This window comes from Triturus cristatus, chromosome 6 (genome assembly GCF_964204655.1).
Source record: "Triturus cristatus chromosome 6, aTriCri1.1, whole genome shotgun sequence".
In the NCBI taxonomy this organism is placed as follows: Eukaryota; Metazoa; Chordata; class Amphibia; order Caudata; family Salamandridae; genus Triturus; species Triturus cristatus.
In genome coordinates this window covers 202,026,874-202,042,239 of record NC_140589.1, presented here as the reverse complement: position 1 = coordinate 202,042,239, position 15,366 = coordinate 202,026,874, and the positions used below count along the sequence as shown (strand labels likewise).

At 40.3% G+C, this 15,366-nt stretch overlaps 1 protein-coding gene across 1 annotated transcript in view; it reads right to left on the bottom strand.

Moving 5' to 3' along the window:
• The window catches only part of CDC5L (cell division cycle 5 like), a 211,680-nt gene that overhangs the window by 158,588 nt on the left and 37,726 nt on the right, over positions 1 to 15,366 (bottom strand). The window contains exons 6-9 of the mRNA XM_085610524.1: positions 13,602 to 13,820; positions 7,154 to 7,298; positions 5,942 to 6,130; positions 1,754 to 1,902 (exon numbers count right to left, since the gene is read on the bottom strand). Coding sequence (XP_085466650.1) covers positions 1,754 to 1,902; positions 5,942 to 6,130; positions 7,154 to 7,298; positions 13,602 to 13,820 — 702 coding nt within the window. The remainder of the gene's footprint in view (positions 1 to 1,753; positions 1,903 to 5,941; positions 6,131 to 7,153; positions 7,299 to 13,601; positions 13,821 to 15,366) is intronic.

Below are 15,366 nucleotides of genomic sequence, written 5' to 3'. Positions count from 1 at the left end.
ACAATCACTTGCCCACATTTTTCTTGCTTGCATCTGACCGAAAATCGTTAAGTTGCTTAGCAACATATACGCTTTCCCCGGAATTTTTCCTTGTAAATGCGGCCTTCCGATTCGCTGCTCCGGGTCCAACCATCTTTAAATACTGACTTCCTTTCACCAATCACTGCGATTGTACCATACGGAGTGAAAGACGTTCCTCTGCAGTAGCGTAACGCGGAACATTTATACATTGTAACGGCTTCGAGAGAGGTAAGAATGTCTCCCTCTAACTTTTTATACCGTTTGTGAGAGACATATGGAAAACCTTTTCATAAGGCTTTCTTTTTAATTTTATTACAGTTTATCGGAACCCTTGAGGTCAGCGAGAGCTAATACGTGGCTCGCTTATTATTTTTGCTAAATCCCTTAGCCTTTCCGCTACCATATTGGTTTTACGCTTAAACATCACTGAGTAAGATGCAAGCATAAGATAAACAACGATTTGGCAGTTGTTTTTCCTGAGGCAACCATCACAGGGTTAAGTGATGATTACTTACACTAGTAATACTGTGCATATTTATAATTTATCCTGATTATTGATGATACTCAAACTTTACATTCACAGCACCCGGCTGGGTACCCTGTGAGTTATTTCTTTCACATCGAACACGGTGACACTATTTTCACACGTTAGGCAGCATTACCACCGTTCAGGTATAAAGGCTTAATAATAGTTGCTTACTTCTGTCTTCTCTAAAAAGTACTCCATACTGATGGCATTATTTTTATTATTTTACTTTTAGGTGTCCCTATATTAGATTGTCCTGAAGAGACCCTCTATTTCAAATAGGGTCGAAACGCCGTTGACGAAAATAAGAGGCGAATCGTTATTCGACACTTACGATGTATAAGTGTTGATAATTATATTGTACTATTCTTTATGATCGCCTCTATATTGAATAATAATTGAAACCTGTCACTTATGTTGCACCTCAAGGTCACTTGTTTAGTTTAGGTTTAATCACTGTTTTTCACTCGGACACCTTTCAGAATTGTTTATTAAAAACTGTCATTTTGTTTTGAATGTGTATTATGATATTGCTCAAAAAAACTTTTTCATTATAAATACAAAGAATAATGTTTTTTACCAAATTTCTAATGTGTATGGTCAACTTTTCTTTCTGATGTCACCTTTATCCCTTTGTACTGCCATTGTGCTTTATATATTATACATCTGGTTATTAATCCACATGAGCCATTGTTTCCTTATATTAACCTTCTGAATGGTGGGCTTCTCACAGCAGTACAATTTATTAATAACAATATCCGGCTCAAAATCCATGCAAAATAGTTTGTAAAAATATACGATTTCAAGTTTTAAGGTTTCTGGATGCAGCGGTTACTGAACAAGACAAAGAAGTACAAAGAATAAGTACTGCAGCCACTTTTGAGAACCCAATGATCAATTCTACGGTATATGAAGTGGTAAATGAGGAGACAAAAACACCTAAAATTAGCAAGATCTCATTTTGCCTCAACACTGCAAGCACAGATATGCTAAAAAGGGAAACAAATTCACTAACAGGAAAACTCAACATAATTTGTTTAAGTCTGCATAATTAAGGGAAGCTACTTGCAGTATTAACTCTTTGGGAGAGAGTATTTACATTTACATATGCCCATCTTAAGTCGGCTAAAAAAGGATTATGGGTGAAAATTATTTCTAAAACTAGTATATGAAATTTCAAAATGTTTTCAAATTGCTTTGCGGTACCTGAAGGGAGTGGAAAGCACAGTGTTAGGAGTCTGAACTACTTGTCTCTGAGGTGTTACTCCGGAGAAATCGCTCTCATGCAGTGGAGTATTCAGACCACCTTTCAGTGGGGTATCCACATTTGTGAGGGCCATCAAATTTTGGGCTTCCTGTTAAAAGAAAACAAGACTATTAAGGCACACCAATGATGTGATACTGAGTGCAACTATCTGAATTAATGACAAAGCTAGAAAGGAAATGTTTCACATGAAATAGCCCTGGAGATTAGCTATGTAACCAAGAAACCTGGCAATGTAAATATTTAAAAGGAAGAGACAACTTTCAAACATTTAGGAAAAATGATACAAAAAATAGTATTTATCAAAGCATGTTTCACTATATAAGAAGACAAATAACTTTAAGACATGGCAGAAACCATTAGTACTTTAACTGCTAAGGGTTCATTCCCCCCTCACTTACCCACATATTTTTCCAACTAGCAATCCCTCTCACAGTTCTAAGCTTTTTTTTTTTTTTTTTTTAAAGTGACAGCTCACAATTACATTTTTATAGGTCCACCTCTACATGGTGGGAATTTCAAAAATACCCAGGATTTGTAATTTACTTTTAAGGGCTTTAAGTAAATATTCAGAATATGCCAAAATGCTGGTTTCTGCCCAAAAATGGCATCAACAAAATGTTTACAGTATGCTTCATGATGTGTGTGCTGACCAGCAGCCACCTTGGAACGGGTCTTCTTTAACAGAAAACCAATTTCAAGATTACACATGCATGTGCATGCATCTTGGCATATGCACAAGCATGCTACTGAAAAACAAAACACAGAAAAAGCCAAATGGTCAACCATTTAAAGTTGAGGCCTGCTGGCTTGATATTTATTTCCCAGGACAGGCAAAAACAAATGGATCTAGCTATAATGGGTTAAAAATAATTAGAGCATGCAACTCATGCAAACACGATTGTGCATGCCTGTCTGCATGCTTAAGCACATTAAAGCCAGACCTTTGGCATTGCCAATGCCGGTTAACCGAGTCACCTCTATCAAGATATCTATGCCCAATGCAAGAAAAGTCTTTTGAGGTTTAGTTATCAGACTAGATTTCTGAATATAGACTTCACCAAGAACACATACTGTATTTTTCTATTTGTGCTGTTCTAATAATGCTGAAAAGGATTTTCACTTCCCCGACATATATGTGCTGACACAAATAATAAATATTTGGTAGTGACACCTGGTGCTGATATTGATGACATCTGCCAACTATCAAATCACAGATATTTCGGTGCCCTGCATGTACTGAACACAAGATTACGCATCCTTTAATCTGATCATGACAAGAATAGAGCCTTTCTACTGCAGTGGGATGACATTGCATTTACACTCAGTCACAATTTATAATGACCTACTAGCCGAGTAGACACAAGTTAAAAATTGTTTAATATAAAGGAATAAGTTTACCCTTAGCCATTCATTATAAGGATTTTGCAAGCAACAGATAATTCCTTTACAAGGTTGTGGAACTCTGAGGTGATTTGCAATAATAATTTAAATTAGACAGAGGATATTTTATTCCTAATGGTTTCACACTGAGGTGGTAGCTTGCACAGTGTTTTTGTAAGTGATCAACCATGAATGTTTATTGACGATTTTCAGCATGTTTGGGCATAGATTTATGAGGTTTATTTTACATAAGCAGCGCCTTGGCTCTCCAAGTAATTTTAAGATTCTTTCTATTTCAACATCTCATGAAGCAGAATAGTGAGTATAGGGAATGTTTGTTACTCACCATCTTTTAGTATTGATCTTAAATGGATTGCTAATTTCACTTACCTATATTTCGGATTAAGCGTATTCCTTTCCTCTTATTGGAAAGTATTTTAATGAAATTTTAGCCCTAGCATGCTTTTTTATTCAGCGTATTTTGCACTCGCGCTGTTCTCTCCAATAAGTGTGTGCTGTGCTACACGCATGCCTTCGGTTACGCTTTTTCAGGCGTACAGGTAATTCGTTTTTTCAGGTCCGTTTTTATTCAAAACTTTTTTCTGAAGTCCTCTAAATGAACTATCTACTACTTTTAGTCCTGAGGATGTGCCTGCGTATTTATACAACAGGAGAGCAAAACGTTGAATTACATTCCACTAACTTCACACAGATTTATCATCATTGGGCCATTTCATAAACCACAAGGATACACTCTCCAGGAATGCTCCTGGGATTTAAAGTTGATTGCACACTTCTATTTCAGTGAAATGCTTTAAAATAATAGGTCCAACCAATACGCTGGATAGATGTGTATATTTAGTTTTGCTGTTTTAGGAACCCCCTGAAACCTTGTTCACGTGCATACCAATTGATTATTGTATTGCTGGTAGGCCTACTTCTTTATGTACTGTTTTTGTAGCATCAATTTGTAATATCAGATTTATTCTTGTGAATTTTGTTCAGTGACGTTATAAGTTTCAAAACGCATACATATTTAATTACAGTATTTCTTTGCTTTGGTAATGAGCCCCTTGTTGACAGTTTACTTTAGAATCTTTTTCAAGCAAAGACCTCAAAAAAATCTAGAACCATAGAGGGACCAACATGCAGCAGTTATCTGACCAGAAGTTTGATTATGGAGGTTTTCTTAAAAAAAAGTGACTAAGTCCCATTTTTGGAGGAAGACTTTTTCAAAATGTTTGACTCCCATATTTTTCACCGGGACCAATCCACTTGTTGTATCCGACAAGGCACTCAATGGTGGTCGGCATCAAATCGTGCCCAGGCCTCAGTCTATCATAGCTGGTTTGTGCTTTTCGTACCAATTCCACTTAAGTCTTTAAAAATTCCGATTCCCCTTAATGGATTGTCATGTTGGTCTTATTTTATTGTAAAAATGTTCTATTCATTTTAAAATTGGTTGTGGAATTGTATTGTGTTTTTGTGACTTTTTCTACTGGGTTTCCACTGGTTAAATACTTAACACAGTTTCTTTGATCCAAGCCTCACTGCTTTGTGACATTACAGGGGATTGAGCAAAGGTTTATTTAATTTAATTTGTGTGACATCCAGCAGGTGGTGGTCTTATCCTTTGAGGCAAACACATGTCCACCCATCCACATCCCTACAACACCCATTAACACAGTATATGCCCACAAACCTCTGAATGTCCTGCGACTTCTCAAACTGGATTTCTCAGTTTTCAAATCAGATATCATCACCGAACAATACATGGCTAATGTCTTCTCTCTGCCATAATTTCCATAACAGATGGTGGAAAAACACACCAGTAATTTACAAGTGCTAAAAAACATAGTGATATTCTGATCCCAACGTCTTGATTGAGGAATTATAAGCGGTAAATGAATCTAATATAATTTAATTCTACAAAAATGAACTGGATCCTTTATATCAGATAGCTATAAGTTTCCTTCTTTGCAGCCTTACACTCGCTGAACTTGATTGCCTACATCCAGACCTTATGAACATTTTAAGAGACAACATGTCTAAAAGACAACTTTGAAGAGTCTAGATTTGGTGTGAGGAGAAAAAGACAGATCTGATAACACATAATGAAAATGTAAAATAATTAAAATGTTGAGGTGAAATATATGTGGAAAGATGGTCTGAAACAAATCTACATATAAAATATAGAACAGAGACAGATTATGCATTTCATAGTTTCTTAAGATGGTGCAGTGAACGATTTATCTGCATGAAACATTTTTCCAGCGAACAGATTTAAGACATAGGGCCTGACTACAAGGGGGTCAGTCTATTCTGACCCATGCTAAATCCACGTTTAGGCACGGGTAGGTATTAAGAGTTTGGCTACATTTAACATCAGATAATTATCAAATGCGTCACGTTATGGCAGGTCGAACACACCGAAATTAAATGGGGGAAAATCATACAGTACTTTTGTACTGTGTGCATTTTGGTGAATTAAACACCAAAATCCGCATGGTATTCCTCACAAACTCTTAATAGGAGTTATTTAGCACACCCGATAAATAACATACCACGAAGAATCGTTATTTATCAGGTGTGTTAAATAACACCTGAACTGGTAATCAGCCCACAAGAAGGGGCCTTTTAACAATGTTCTGTCCTCACTGCCTAAAAAGAGAATAAATAAATAAATAATGGTTACTGCATGACGAATGTTTGTGTAAAAGAACAAGCTGTTGTGGGCTGTAGCTTACCTGTAAGATCCTGTCCTGTGCCACTGGTGTTTTAGGTGTTCGGAGGGCGATGCTATTGTTGGTGACATTATACTCCGATAAAAGCGTACTGGAAGCAGAATTTGTAATTCCCGATTCCTCTGCGGTCTGTCGTGCAAGTTCGCTTGCCTGCCCAATTTTCACAACTTCTTCCAGTTCCATATCAGATATCTTAAAAAGACGAAAAGTAATAGAAACAAAACCAGACTTATTCACATTTGTTTTGCTCTCTTGAACACTTAAAATTTACTCTTATTAAAAATAGGCTTATGACCACGACTGTGTGGCAGAGCAGCAGCACTGCTGTGAATCAGCGGCGAACCTGCCCATCAAATTTGTGGTTTCCCTACTCAACTTCGAATTGAGGAAGTACCGTATTTATACCAGCGGAGCCGCCAATGGCTCTGCCAGTGTAAAGCTCTGACCTAGCAGCTTATCTGCCATAGGGTAGCCAGGTCGCAGTGATGGTCTCCCTCCTTACTGAGGGCAGGAAGAACAAAAATTAGTTTTCCCTGCAGGAGTCTGCAATGCAAGAAATGAAGGACACTGGCATGGAAAAAAGTCCCGAATAGTCAGGGCACTTAGTTTTTTATTTTTTGAAAACAAACTCTTTCTTTAATAGTTTGTTTTCACTAAAACCAACCTTTGCCAAGTAGGTGCCTTAAACATAGCTTGGAAACCTTCAACAGTGAGAGGAGCCGCAGGCAGGAACCTCTAACAAGGACAGAAGACTTGGCCTAAGCCCCTTAGCAGACATTCTGCCGGGATCTAAACGACCCCCTTAAACATGTAACTTCATTTCTTTTCCCTCAAATCTAGTTCTACATTCTTTTTTATTCTCTCCATTCATAGTACTAGATATATACATCTCTATATGATCAAGGCCGTTGATCGGCCGAAACGAGTCATGGCTGCATGGTGTATACTAATTAAACACTAAATCAGCACAAGAATTGGGTCTACTCTCATCTTTTCTACAAACGGATCGTCGGACGAGTTTCTTGTATATATTATACACAAATACACACACATGCAATAGAAACAGCAGCCTCTTAATTGCCCTAATGACACAAATATGCCTCATAAAAACGTCTACCGGTAAACAAGTCATAAACAAGTCATGGATACAGGGCATATGTGTCTAGGAAGTGTCCCTTTAAACCTTCTTCCATGATGTTAGCTCTCAAAACTCACTTGGGGTGATGGTAGCACTAATTTGCTTCTCTTTTTGGTAAATTCTGAAACTCCAGTTGTCTGAAGAATAGCGGAAGGCAAATCGGACTCTTTTTTCCTTTTGATGTTTTGTTTGTCTTTCTTTCGCTCTCGTGATTCCTTTTCCCTGTCACAAGCAAATTGAACAAACAAGAACAAGTAAATGTAGTGATTGGAGGCATACTTCTTTTATTCTACACGATTGTCTCCTGAAGAAGAATTTCATTTCAATTTCATAAATAGAAATAACATTCAGAAGATACACAGCACCATTTTAATAAAAATTATATTGACCAAGAAATTACACGATGGATGCTCACTGGTATTTGAATGCACTACAAAGGTACAATTCAAAGCTCAACAACAATGACTGGAATCTTTAGTATACCAAAGAAAGAATCAAAATTGCAGTGGGTGTTCCAAAACCTTCCAACGCATTTCATTTATTTCTATAAAATGCTTATTAATGTTGACCCATTTATTTTTAGAGTTCCTGAGGATCATTTTCTTAAAAATAAAAAGCAGGTTCTCAGGTTTACAGATCAAACTACCAAGAAATGTAGCATATATAATGTATTAATTGTCTGCTCCTATATTTCCTCCCTGCCACACAATCATCATATTAAAAAAATTGGCAAAACCTCAAATGGTGAGATGATGGTATTCCTACCTATAGAAAAACCTAATTACCTTCAGTAACACTTTTTATATAGATAATTTAATTTCCTGCAGATTCCTCCGCTTACAAACCTCCCAGACTGGATCTGAAGGCTACCGTAACACTTTCTCCTCTCCTCCCGCCCCCAAGCACTCCAGCAACAGTATTCCAGTGCCGTGAGGATATGTCATAAGGCGTCAGTCGCAGCAACCTCCGCTCAGAATGGTTCAGTGTTGAGTTACATAGTGCGCCAACTGGTCTCCTGTCATTAGTTAGCACGATTTGTCTGAGCCACACCAACGCAGCAAAAATGACAGCAGCATCGGCAGAAGAAAACTGTTTCATTGGAAATCCAGAAAATCCACCCAATCACTAGCATTGAAAGACAGTAAGATATGGCTAAAGGACCACATTCTGTACTTGTCCTGTCGAATAGAGAAATTCAAAAGCTAGAGGCCAATAAAAGGTCTGAGCCCTCCAATTCTTCTTAGGTATCGAGCCATAAATGAAATCAAAACCTGTGTCCCTCTCTTTCCTGGGTATCATATCTATGGCCTCTTGTTCAATAGGGACAGAACCTCCACTCGAGATAGAGACATGTCTCAGAGAGCCCCTTCAGTACAGAAGGAGTGCGGCCAAGTGGGGAGGCCAGGAAGTGGAGGGCAGTCCAGCAGGATCAGCAGATGGGAAAGATTGAAGCCCCTTCCAGTGGTGATGCTGGCGTCCCTTGGGTTTATTCCCTGTCCGAAACAAGCAATACAGTTGCTAAGAGGTCTGGGCCAGCTTGGAAGGTTGCTTTTGCTTTTGCCATGAGGGTTGCCTCATTGAGAAGGTTAGGTAGAGGCCAGCAACTGTACTGTAAGGAGGGAGGAGGCAGTCGGCCTCAGAATTGTCTTCATCTTTGCACTTATTTTCCCCATTGGCATTTTCAATACAGTGGAATCGGATTCAAAAAGATCCCCTATCTCATTGAATCTCTGGGTCCATGAGAGGACGTCTGCCAGGAGTTTGTTATCGAAATAGGCACAAATGTTATCTTCTGCTGTTTGCAGAATGTCAACTGACTTTGAAGGAGGAAGCTGTGCTGAAATTAGCTCTGAGTCACACACAGTTATGGCATTGTAAAATCTTTCTGAAGAGAAACGGGTCGGTGCCATAAGAGGCAAGCACCCGGGTCAGTGTGTGAATTCGTGGAGTTGAGTGGCATCAGAGTTCAAGCCGCTGGAATCACCAAACCCACATGTAGGAGGGGTCCACCCTTGGAAAGTGGCCCAGAAGGGACAAAGGCAAACCAGAAAACATCCAGCATCGCCTGTCGAATAGCCTCAACTTTATAAGTGAGCACATTGGGTCAGGAACTTCGGATTTATCTTTTTCAGATATGCTATCAGCTCAGACAACAAATAAGAAACAGACATCGGGTAACATCGGTAAGTCTCTTACAGTCCCAGGAGCGGACAGGGCCCTTGAGGAAGAAGAGGGCTCATCTGTCCTATGGACATTCTTGTGGGAAGACCCCGTGGTGGATTGTTACTTGTCCAGTGACTTCCCTAAAGAAGAGGATAGGGACCACTTTGAAGTATCCTTGCGAGCTGGGTCAAAAATTGTTTCGCTTCCTGCTTCTTGATGGCCTTAGAATGCATCAAAGTGCAAGCGTTGCAGGCCATGGGGTTGTGGTCGGGTCCGAGCCCTCACATATAGTTATCAGGTAGACCCAATAAGGACCTTATAAGCGACATTTGACCTAGTAGTTCTCGGTTTGCCCAGAAAATTTACTAGTGAGATCCCGAGAACCAGTGTACGTGAGCAGCAGAAAAAACAGGAACAGATACTAGTATGCCAGCTGTGGTGCTACATATTCAGAGGTCATTACTTCGGTGGCTAATGTAGCCTCAAATTAAGTAACATGGAGCCACCTGGCAGGGGTAGAGAGCTGCTATTGAGTGAAACTGTTCCAAGGCTGCAGTTTGGTGCCTAGAGGAATCTGCAGGAAGAAGTATCCATCAGAGACAATTGTTCTCGGGTACATTATTCAGTAGTCAAATGTTTATGGGGATGATTTTAAAATGCTCTGCTTTTTCATGTGTCCAATTTGTAAACTGTAGAGCCCTTTAAGTGTCACAAAATCTATAAAACCCAGTCCCCAAACAGCCATTTTAGTTTTGTGTCACTAGCAAGGATGGGGTGTGCATCTACTCATTCATAGAAGGGAAAGGTATCCTAAAGCATATGTTTCTTAGGATACACACAGTGTCTGCACTAACAGAACTGATGCACAGTGCCTTTTCCCCCAGGTCTGCGCAGAAAACCTGTGGTGCTCACTGTAATCACAATCTCATGAACGTGGGCATTTAGAAACTCAAAAAGGTCACAAGATTCAAATATCGTACGTGTATAAAGGCAACAGATCCCCTGTCTTGCTGAGCAGATTATCTTTGAATGCATAACTACCCAAATGATACATAAGATGCATGAAACAACTTTCACATACTAATTCAAAAATATAGTCACATTTAAAAATAAATCCTTCTCTGTCATGGACCATCTATAAAGTTATATAGAAACAAACAACTGTTATGATGACATGGAGTGGCATGTCACTGCCCTACTGCAATGGTCATTTGATCTGAAAATGGACCAATTACTCTATCATAAATATGGTTTAAGTGTGTAGTTATTGCAGTGATAACAGTACAGAAACAGAGGCAGGCCTTTAAGAAGGCTTCACAGCTCTCTAATGGAGTGTTGCTGATCAGTACTTGATCTGAAAGTCGCATGGCATGTGCGACTGAAGTGTCACAATACTAGAACATCAAAGGGGGGGGAGCTGGTATATAATCCATGGGCTGAGTTTTTGCAGCTGAGGAGTGGGAGCAGAACACAGACAGACAGCAGTCGAAGAGCTGGAGAGAGTTAGAGACAGTTGGTGAGAGTGAGGGAGAGTAAAAGATAGAGAAAAGGAAGTGAAAGAGGGAGTGAGGCAGAGAAAGAGAGTGAATCTGATGGTTGTGAAAGTGTAGCAAATGGTCTGGAAATGGCTAAGTAATGAAGCAGAACAATGGGAAGGCTGTGTCCCAGTCCAGTAAATGGGCCATTTGAAGACCCTACAGCTTTGGTGACTCTCAGGGAGGTTAAGGTGTTTTGAAGTATACTGGCAGGTGAAGAGGGTTAGGAGTGCCAGAGAAACTCAGTGTTGGGTAATTCAGAAATACAAAGGGTTAAGGGGCATGAGGAGACAAGGAGGCTATAGTCTGTAGAGCATGGGCTGAGTTTAGACTGATGAGCTTAGAGGGACTAAGTACACAAGCAACATACAAATGTGCCTCTCAAGGTAATAAAGAGTAGTCTAGCCGGTAGGGGCGGAGGTGCTGGGGAGGTCTACCAGGCTTGAAGGGCACATGGATGAACTTGAGGAGACTGAAGAGTATGGGGAAGAGATTCAGCAATACAGGACTGAGGAGAAAAGGGTATGAGGGGCTGTAGGACTACAACTGTGAATCCCTAAAAAGGACTGTTATAGAAAATGTATGTGACAAATGCGCAGTCACATGCAATATTTGACCAATTTATTTTTATTTTTTTACTTTTCCACTGATTAAAGGAAGCACAGAGAGTGTAGGGGATGAGTCCATAAGATCGACAGCATTTGGGTTCCTGGTTCTGCCCAGATTATGAAACGGAGCATCACGTCCTCTCTGTTGTTTTCATGAAGGTAGCGAGAGAAACTACTGAATCTCCTTTTGTCAAAGTGTTGTGATGTGCGTCGTTTGCGGAGTGAGTAATCTCACTGTCCTAAAGGCAATGTGTTGGAAAAAGGCCCTCTCTGAAGGGTCACCCTAAACTCTTTGCCTTCCTCCTCCTATTTTTCGGACCTCATTTTTGTTGGCTTTAGGACTCTGAGCACTTTATCACTGCTGACCAGTGCGAACATGCATGTGCTTCTGCCCTAAAACAAGGTGACATTGGCATATATCGGATTGACATATTTACTTTAAGTCCCTTGTAAAGTTGTATACCATATACCCAGGACCTGTAATCCAAATGCTACTAGTGTGCCTACGGCACTGATTGGGCCACCCACACAAGTAGACTTTCAAACATCTCTCAGGCCTGCCAGTGAAAGGCCTGTGTATGCAGTTTACTGCCACTTTGATCTGGCATATAAAACCACTTGACAAGCATTAAACTCCCCTTTTATTACACATAGGTCACCCCTAAGGTTGGCCCCTAGATAGCCCTGTGGTCAGGGTGCTGTGTAACTAAAAGATGGTGCATTTACTTTTAAGTTTGACATGTCCTGGTAGTGACAAACAGCTACATTCGTTTATCACTACTGGCCTACTCCTCTCATAGGTTAGCATTGGGAATTGAGCTGTAATAACTGATCAGAGAAGAGTAGTTTTTTCATGTTTCATATGTTTGGAATGGTAATTAGAAGTCCTCCTTACTGATACAGATGGATTCAGAATTACTATTTTAGAAATGCCCCCTTTAAAAAGGGGTAATTTCTCTTGTGTGCTTTGCAGCCGGTCTCCAACACACGTCTAGGTTGGGTGACAGCTACACTTAGTGCATTCCCTCTAGACAGCCACAAACACAGGAAGGTGAGGCTCATCTGCATACACCTCTGTCAGAAGGACTGCTGTGCTGCCTAAAGGACTCAACAGGATTATTTTTCTGGAAGGACTGCTTTTCTGCTTGTTGCTCTGCTGCCTGCTGCTCCCTGGCTCTGCTGGGAGGAGAGCTGAACTCTGCCTTCCCTCCAAGTGATCCTTAGGGCTTGCTGGCTTGCCTCCTGTTCTCTGAAGGCTTAGGGACACAAATACGTCCTACAATCCTGCTGGTGCAGCTGGACTCTGCCTTCTACAAATCCTACCCTTGCCTGAGGTGCCCCCTCCAAGCTCTGGGCTTAAGAAGTGGGTTCTGCACCAGTTTTCTTCAAAACCCGACACATTGCATAGAATGCGTGAGAAATTCTGCTGCATCGCCCTTTGACACCAACGTAGAGGCTGCCTGACAGCGGTTCCACAGTCTGTGCAGCTCGGCGACAACACATTGCATTTACTTCAACAGAGTTAAACTACGACGAGGGACACCCTCTGCGTGACTTGATGACGACGCAGTAGACTCTCGACGTGGACAAAACCTCCATCAGAGGTATTTCTTCAGCAGGACAGGTCTGGGTCCTATAGCAAGCCAGCCGCCAATTGTGTTCGGCCTGAACTTTGGATTTGCACCGGTCTCTTGCGACCATAAGTAACCTGATGACAGCTCATGACTTCTAACCACTATTTTTTTTAATATTCTTTAAAAACTCATATCTCGACTTCTACTTATTGGATTTTCTTTTCTTTTATTAAACCTGAGTGGAGTCTTTTTATGGTGTTTTCATTGTATTACTGAGTGGGCGTGTTGCACAAATACTTTACACATTGCCTCTTTAGATAAGCCTGACTGCTCTGTGCCAAACTACCAGAGGGTGAACACAGATTACATTTTAGAGTGTATTTAGATAACCCTGACGAGAGTGGTGGTTCCTGCATGGTCTGGGTGCATATCACATCCAACCAGGAATCACATTTCTAACACAATGGGCTGCTGCCCTGTAAGGCAATAGAAGGTTCCCAATCATTTTCGGTTTGGGGAATTCAGTAGATGGTATCCTCTCTCGAATTGAACACAGTTAGCCATCAAGTAGAATCTGGTGTTGCAACTTCAACAGAATTCTTAATATTCAAGCATGGGCACTTAAATCTTTATGCTGAAACTTACGATCTTAACTCCCCATCAAGATCTTGCTGCCTCAGTTTTCTAAAATCTGCATTCAGTGCATCATAGTTCTCCTCAGAAGTGTCATAGAAACCTAGAGCTGGTTTCTTCTCAAATGGGATCTCAGCATTGTAATCGACACCTCTTTTCTTTTTCCTTTTCTTCTGGATTTCAATTCCTGCGGCTCGAAGTTCACGCCTCTTCTGAAGCGCAGCAAGACGCCTGTCAAAAAAAGATAAACAATCAGATTTGTACAGGTCTTTCTCAGAATACTACAGTAAGCCATGAGGGCTGCTTGATGCCTGTCTGATTATTACACGTGGCCCTCTGACGAACAGTAGCACTTGACTACTGTTTACCAGACTAACCACTATCATTCAGAAAGATGTTAAGCAGTCATTTATGTACACGTAATTTGAAGTAAAGTATAAGAAGTGCAGGTGCCTCCCGACACTACGAAAGTGGTGTAATGGTATGGACGAACTAATGGTAACAGAAAAGTCAGTATACGTGCACAGGAGATGCCCCAAAAAATGGAAGCGGATATGGGGGAAATGGAACGAATATCGGGGTAATATTTGTGATCCCCCAGAGGAAGGAACTATATCGAACAATTCCGACGAGAAAAGGTGTAATTAGCTGAAAGTAAGGTGATATCTGTGGATGTGGGCAAAGAGTGGGTTTTAAAAACTTAAGACCGAATATACAAAAGTCCTTGCTGTACAAACAATTGGTGACATGTCGAAGACGGAATGTATGTAATGCAGGAAATACTTGCTATTGCAGATAAGGTTGAAAATTGAAAATGTTAATAAAAATATTGTTTAATAATAATAAGAAGAAGAAGTGCAGGTGCCAAGCATCACTTATTTTAGGAACACCTTCATGTTTAAACATAGAAACATTCATCCCCTTTCCCTCATCTCTGCTTACAATTCCATTAGTGAATCAAGAGGCAAGTTTAATTGTAATGTGCACCCTCAATTCGCCTGGGTGTAATAAATCAAACACAATGAATATTTTTGTACTGCTCACATCCTGATATTAGATATTGCAATATGCTTTCATAAGTAATAATGAAGAAAACTGAGGCAACATGAAATAAAAAAAATCCCCAAGATCACACAACTAGATCAAACAGTATCACTTTCGCTCGCTCTCATTTAACATCAAATGTGTATACTTTCCCTTTACTTCTTGGAGCATTAGGTTAGAGCTTGGGTGAAGGACACAAGTCACACAAAGGTTCAGCATGTTTAGGGCTAGAGAATCCAAGACATCCCAAGCTCAGTCAGAGCCTGTTCAAGCCTTCTGTGGATTGCACACTTCTATTATATATTGACAGTTAATAAGAAAAAGAGCACACAATTGCTCACTGGGGAGGCTGGGATTAATAAAACCCATGCATTATGATTCCATAAGTTCAGTCTTCCTCATAACGCAACCGGGGTGTTAGTGGTGAGACTACTCTTACTGAGAGCCACTAGGCTGTGGAACCTGCCCAGACTTTTAATGCAGACTTCACAACCAGCATAATTTAGCAAAGTGGGAAAGCCAACAGTAAACATCAAGTTTTAGTTGATTGGCTAAAATGTTTCCACTATAGAATCGCATCTAGTAGAGGTGGTTCGGTGTTTTTGTGTACCCACCTCAGTGGATCTCACTTCTTGGCTTTTTTTGGGGGTGGGGGCAATTATCAAGGATTTTTTATAGCACTCTCACTTAGCCTAGCACTCAAATGGCATACATAGATTGTGAGGCCAAAGAG